Here is a 7,324-nt window from a genome sequence, read left to right as displayed (position 1 = left end):
CCCCCCCCAAAAATTACTTGGGGACGCTTACAGGTTTTGAGGCCCTCCGTCGGCCATGACAGGGGACTGGAGCCCTCCCTGGGCTGAACTGGGGATCGGGAGATCTTCCTAGGCTCGACTGGGGATCGGGAGCCCTTCCTGGCCTGAACTGGGGATCGGGAGCCCTTTCTGGGCTTACTTGAGGATCGGGAGCTCTTCCTGGGCTGAACTGGGGATCGGGAGCCCTTCCTAGGCTCGACGGGGGATCGGGAGCCCTTCCTGGGCTGAACTGGGTATCGGTAGCCCTTCCTGGGCTAAACTGGGTATCGGTAGCCCTTCCTGGGCTAAACTGGGGATCGGGAGCCCTCCCTGGGCTTACTTGAGGATCGGAAGCCCTCCCTGGGCTGAACTAATTATTTTTGGCATAAAAGAAAAATCTATCATTTTGACCCATACTGTCACGTTTCACACACGAGGAACACAGGAGCGAGGAGACACGGAGTAAAGTAAATCAAAAGGGTTTATTAAACAAAGGCTGGGGATCACAGGACTCGACACATCAGGATGACCATGGCGGAATATGGAACACAGGAGGACATGGTGGTACAGGCAGTTCCGGAGGCCAGGGTGGGGATCGGGAGCCCTTCCTGGGCTGAACTGGGGATCGGGAGCCCTTCCTGGGCCCACACTGGAGCGAACTCTGGGGCCTGGGCTGACATTGGAGCGAACTCTGGGGCCCGGGCCGACACTGGAGCGAACTCTGGGGCCCGGGCCGACACTGGAACGAACTCTAGGGCCCGGGTCGACACCATTCTCCTCACTTCTAGTTTCCCCTTCTGGATCTGGGGGAACAGGCGTGGTCTGGGCCCACACTGGCGCGAACTCTGGGGCCTGGGCCGACACTGGAGCGAGCTCTGGGGCTGAAGCCGACACCCTTCTCCTCACCCCTAGTCTCCTCTTCTGGATCGGGGGGAAAAGGCGTGTTCTGGGCCAACACTGAAGCGAGCTCTGGGGCTGGAGCTGACACTGGAGCGAGCTCTGGGGTAGGAGCCGACACCCTTCTCCTCACCCCTAGTTTCCTCTTCTGGATCGGGGGGAAAAGGCGTGGTCGGCGGGTGAGAGTGCTGAGCGTCCTGCAGGCTTACCATATTACTGTCCATCAGCTTGCCATATGCGTGGCCAGTGGGCTGGACATAGCTCCGGCTGACGGGCTTGACATCGGCCTGGTCAGCGGGCTGGAGATAGCCCCGGCTGCCAGGCTTGCCATATGAACTGCCGGCGGGCTTGCCATCTGAACGTGCAACAGGCTTGTCATAGGAATGACCGGCGAACTTGACTCGGCGCGGCTGGCAAGCCGACATCTGGGCGGCCGGTAGGCTTGTCTTCGGTGAGGCCGGCGGACTGGAGAGAGCCACGGCCGGCGGCCTTGACAACAGCGCGGCCAGCACACTTCGATGCGGGCGGCAAACTTGACGTGGTCGGCGGGCTTGTCTTCGGTGCGGCCAGCGGGCTGGAGATAGCCCTGGCTGGCGGGCTTGACAACGGCGCGGCCGGCACACTTCACAGTGGGCGGACTTCTAACCGCGGATGACATATGGGGGAAAAAGGAAAACAAAAGACTGTTCAAAAACGAAAACAAAACACGGGAGAAGGAGCGCCGCTTACTGTTTTGGTCAGCCATTCTCTCACGTTTCACAAACGAGGAACACAGGAGCGAGGAGACACAAAGTAAAGTAAATCAAAAGGGTTTATTAAACAAAGGCTGGGGATAACAGGACTCGACACATCAGGATGACGTTCAATGGCTGACAAAGAACAAGCTGGAACACACTTTAAATACACAGGAACTGATGAGGGGAAGACGAGGGACACCTGAAACGAATGACAATCAACATTAGAAACACCTGGGAACAATGAACTCAAAACACGAGACACAGAAACTGGGCAACAGAGCACATGGGGAGCAAAGACACACACAAAACCTGGCCCAGAGTCTGACACATACAATGTTTTTTTTGGCTATTGCTAAAGATATACCCAAGCAACTTAAGGCTGGTTTTGTAGTCCAGGGTCACAAATGTTATCACAACCTTATCACAATGTTTTTACAATGTGGTTTTGGTATTTGGGTAGCTACGTATTTTGATTAAGGCCAAAACATTTCGAAGTACAAAACCCACCACTGAGGAATCTACTAAAGAAATTTAATTTGAACTAGCCAGGAATGCGAATGAGATGCTTAATCTGGTTTTGTTTTGATGCTTCATCAAGAGTCCAGTATTTTAAAGAGTGTGGCGTGACTGCAAGCTCATGAATCATTTATGCGCCGCACTGCTCCTGCTCTTCAATCTCAGCCTCTCCTCAATGTATTATGCTCTGGAATGCAAAGGTTGTCATCTTTGGCTAACATTTTGCTGTAGCACAATTAATAAAGTCAAAAGTCAACATGTTTCACTTTGACATGCACGGTGTACCACGTGAGCTGCTAGATGATGACAACTGTCAAAATGCATTGGAAAAGGTGCTCTTCATGCAGCATTCACCTTCTTGTAAGGTTTCAATTCATGGATTTCAAAACAATGGTCTGAAGAGCAAGAAAATTCTCATTTCAGCAAGAAAACTGTCCAGTTACCTTGGTTGTTCCAGCGAAACTTTTCATCTGCAGAACTGTAAGATAAAGGATAGCGCAGATTTAGATGTATCATCAACACAAACACTGAAGTGAACTCAATCTTTTACCTGATGCTACAATCCTATGCCTGCAACTGACCATTTATATCTTCAATACATGGTCAGAAGTGTGTGGGCACCATATTGTATGTGCTTGTTGAATATTTAATTTCAAAATCATGGGCAATAAAGGCACACAATATGTAAGATTTTTTAATTAAAATATCCAAAAACCACTAGAACAGTTTTATATATTTTGCTGACTTGTGTACTTACATTATCCCAAATGTTTTGAAGAATGTTTAAATCCAGAGAAATAAGCAATTTTAACTAGTGACACGGACCGTGTCCATAGTGTCATTGTGTCGCCTGCCAATGACGTCATACACCCTCGATTTCCTTTTTTGTTTTGTAGAAAACATGGAAACACCAATGCACATTAATATGCTATGCATTATATTAGACAGGTGACGACCGCACAGAGTAGCATTATAACAGAACGTTCAAATATATCTAGTATGATAAAACAGCGCTGCTTACTTCCGCTGCTTTCCGGTAGGAGTGGAAGCGGTTGACTGTGGCATAATAAAAGCTCCGCTGCTTTCGAGCCATGTGTCGCGGTCGTTCAGCGGCCTCGTTTTGCTTTGACGGCTTTCCACCTCACTCTGCTTCATACTACGCGACGTTAATAAATCTTTAATACATTAGCTCATCCATGAACATGATTTCTGCCCGAGTCCCATCGGATTGCATCGGCTGTGGGGATGAAGACAAAATGCGACAACTCCCATGATTCCACACTCAGTCACGGCGTCATCAAACTACGCCTTTGTTTCTTTGTTTATTTTGAATATACATTAGCTCATCCATGAACATGATTTCTGCCCGAGTCCCATCGGATTGCATCGGCTGTGGGGATGAAGACAAAACTCCCATGATTCCACACTCAGTCATGGCGTCATCTAACTACGCCTTTGTTTCTTTGTTTGTTTTGAATATGCGCCCTCTAGTGGCAAAAAATTACATATTGTGCCTTTAACAGGGAGCTGGTCTTCTGTACAAGCTTCCAATTTTCTGGTAAAGCAGACACAAGAGCATCAGTGAGGTCAGGCATGATGGGCTCTAACTCGTGATTCATCCTAAATTTGTTCAATGGTTAAGACTCAGTGATCCATTTGTTCATGCTTTGTGCACAGGAGCATGTCACAGTGGAACAGAAAAGGGCCTTATTTTACTGTAAATGTTTGTCTATGGAAATTGTACAGCTGTATGCTTGATCTTATGCACCTGTTATTAGGGTGTAAGTTAAAGAGCCAAATCTTCGAATTAAATGTGGGCGTCCACATACAGTACGCTATTGTTATTTTTTTTTAAAGAAATTAATATTTTTATTTAGCAAGGATGAATTAAATGTATTAAAGGTAACAATAAAGACCTTTATAACTTTCTATTTTTAAATAAATGCTGTACTTTTAAACTTTATATTCATCAAAGAATCCTGAAAAATGTATCATGGTTTCCACAAAAATATTAAGCATCACAACTGTTTTCAATATTGATAATAATAAGAAATAACAAGGCTGTTAGAATGATATCTGATGGATCATATGACACTGGAGACTGGAGTAATGGCTGGCGAAAATTCAGCTTTGCCATTACAAGAATAAATTACATTTTAAAATATATTTATAAAAATATATATTTCACAATATTACTTTTTTCTTTTTTTTTTTTTAAATTGAATGTTTATTGGTTTAAACAATAATATCATACAAAAAGAACACAAGTCGAAATTACAAGGGGAAAAAAAATCCCAATATTACTGTTTTTACTGTATTTTTTGATTACATAAATGCAGCCTTAGTGAGGATAAGTGACTTCTTTCAAAAAAATTGTAAAAAAATCTTACCGACAAACACATTTTTAAACAGTAGTGTACTTTTGGCCATGTGGTGTTGCTAAATACTTCAGCTGCCATAAACTGTTTAAGTAACTGTTTACCCATCAAGTTCATAAACCTATTTGTGCACTTTCTGAATCACATAACTCACTGATCAATTAAGTATCATCTATGTTTTAGAACACACAAACAGTGGCTATGATGGTAATGGATTCGGTGGAAATGAAGGCTTGAGGAAGAACGCAGAGCCAGAAACCCTTAATCAATGACCGGCTTTGCCACCACAAGGTAAAAAGCGACCTGCCTTACCCATAGCGTTATCGGGAGGCTAAACGCTCACCCATTGTCCTTGGAGCCTTACAGCAGCTGCTAAATCACTCTATTGATTTTCTTCCGGCGAGTGTGTAAGGATTCATTTTGTGAGGCTGTCTATGTTTGTGCAGGGGGTGACGAATCACAGAAGAAAACAAAACACTACATGTTAATAGGGCCACGGCGTTGTTCTCCTAAAACCCATTCATCACAGATTCTTCCACGAACAATGCCTAGACAAAGACAGGTTCCCGGTGAGTGAGCAACAGTAATGAGCCACAAGGCATTTTTACCCCAACCTCCGTTTTAATGAGTGAGTCGACCTGCCTTCAAACAAGCATAATAGCTCCCTAAAAACACAATTACTGGCTAAATATGTTTACAAACAAATAAATAAATAAGTCCTCTAAGGCAGATAAACACAGATTCAGTTGAGATATGATTATGAGGGCCTACAACATAAAATAAATAAATAAAACAACAACAAATAGTTCCCATTGGCTGGAAATTGTCGTTCAATTTCCAGGACACTATAAGACTGACAATCGTGATATCGCTCTCGAAGATAGATAACATCACATTGATAGTACAAAATGAATCTGTCTTCATGGAGATCATTAAAGCCTTTTAGGATGAAGATACTTTTCTCTCCCAAGATAATTAACTTGAGAATAATGACATGACAGATGAGGCAATCACAGCTGTGGGTCATTGTGTGGTCAGTAGTTAATCACTGTTCTTTATGTGCTCCATTTCCATATTGACTCAACATATTAGCTGAAACATTTAGAGCAGTGTGATTTGGGCCATTACAATTAGCACACTGATTTAGTGTTCTTTGCCTCCATTCTGGCTTATTTTAATCGTCTACATATTGTTCTACAATTATTCACAAGATCACGGCCATGGTCAAATAAACAACAAACAAAGGGGTGTGAACTGCAAACAAATGCAATGCTAACACTGGTAAATTAATGAATTATATCACCTGACAGTGGCACCTGTTGAATTGTTAAGAGTACCATTAATGGTGCTCAAAGGTGATATTTCCTAACTGTTAAGCTTAGGTGATACTTAAACGCCACCTTAATTTTAGCTAATTATTTTTCTTTTGTTGTTTGCAGTAAGACAAATTTTTGTATAGCTTCTACACAAAATCAGTTTAGTCAACACATCAATTCAATGTGGTTTCACTCATTGTTGAACACTCAAGCATTCCCTGTTGACATTTCTGGACCAGGTTAATGTCAGGGTTGGGGATGAAGGATGGAGCGAGGACTCAATAGTGCGGGAAGATAAGGGCTTTATTAATAAAATAAAATAAAACAGACAACAAAAACTACCCCGTGGGGGAAGAACAGGCTGGCAAGGCTAGGCAAGGCAGGATCTGGACACGACGGAGCGCGAGTGTCCGGACCCCGAAACGAAACCGAAACTCAAGACCTGAGTGCCGGGATCCGAACACCACGCTCCAACATGAAACAGTACACGCAGACGAGAGCGCACGGCTCGAGCACTCTCGAAGCCGCACACTCACATGAAAACAATGACATGACGGGAGTGTCAGGGCTCTGTCACAAAACCATGAATTACACTAGACCGAAGTGACAGAACCCTGACAGTTAATGTGGCATTAAAATATAAAAATCAATGGACAGCACATATGCAATGCTATATTAACCAATCTGCATCAACTTTAAATTTATAAATCCATCCTTGCTGTCTGTCTGTACGTCTACAGTATTTATCTATAAAAATATATTAGAATAAATATAGATATAGCTATATAAAAATTAAAAACAGGTAAAGAATGTATTATTATAAATAACTGATACATAATTGAATTATAGAGTTGCAAAGACTAAAGTCTCAAATCCAAAGAGATATTCTTTATAAAAGTTAAGAGTCAACCACGCCTACCTAAAACGGCTCGTTCTATCACTCCCCCACGTCTACGACATGATGTGGGAAGATTTGCATAACGCCTGCCCAAATGTTCACGCAAAAAAAGAAGGCGTAACTTTTATTCACGCTGTAGTATTGTTGTTGCTGCCGCCGCCATGTCGTGAAGGCGCTGTGTTTCGTTGTGAAAGCGAAACTACTTTGTTTGGCCTTCCAAAAGAGGACGATATCTGCTTCGTCATGCCTAGAGCTGATCCGTGCTGGTCGCTGAGGAAATACATCAACTTCGCGCTGTGGATCGCCGGATCGGCTTTCACCATGGACGAAGCGGAGTCTAGCCCGGGGTCGTCACATGTGGTTGCCGCAGGCACACCGGCCACTTCTTCGTCGAATCTGCCGGCCGCGCCGTTCTCAAGCCCGCCGGCCGCCGCTCACTCTAGCCCGCCGTGTGTGACGCTGTGTGTTTCGTTGTGAAAGCGAAACTACTTTGTTTGGCCTTCCAAAAGAGGACACGACTAGAAATCAGTGGTTAAGTTGTATTTACAACACTGTTCCAGAACA

The 7,324-nt window shown here is 44.2% G+C and overlaps 1 protein-coding gene across 4 annotated transcripts in view; it reads right to left on the bottom strand.

Moving 5' to 3' along the window:
- The window catches only part of LOC107664081 (catenin delta-2-like), a 95,186-nt gene that overhangs the window by 47,739 nt on the left and 40,123 nt on the right, over positions 1-7,324 (bottom strand). For all 4 annotated transcript variants that reach the window (XM_016454533.1, XM_016454534.1, XM_016454535.1 and 1 more), the window contains one exon: positions 2,612-2,646. In XM_016454533.1, the coding sequence (XP_016310019.1) occupies positions 2,612-2,646 (35 nt within the window). The remainder of the gene's footprint in view (positions 1-2,611; positions 2,647-7,324) is intronic.

The sequence above is a fragment of the Sinocyclocheilus anshuiensis genome, unplaced genomic scaffold (assembly GCF_001515605.1).
Source record: "Sinocyclocheilus anshuiensis isolate Anshui unplaced genomic scaffold, SAMN03320099.WGS_v1.1 scaffold23, whole genome shotgun sequence".
NCBI classification, from domain to species: Eukaryota; Metazoa; Chordata; class Actinopteri; order Cypriniformes; family Cyprinidae; genus Sinocyclocheilus; species Sinocyclocheilus anshuiensis.
The sequence above is the reverse complement of the archived record's forward strand: the minus strand, read 5'-3'. Positions and strand labels throughout refer to the sequence as shown.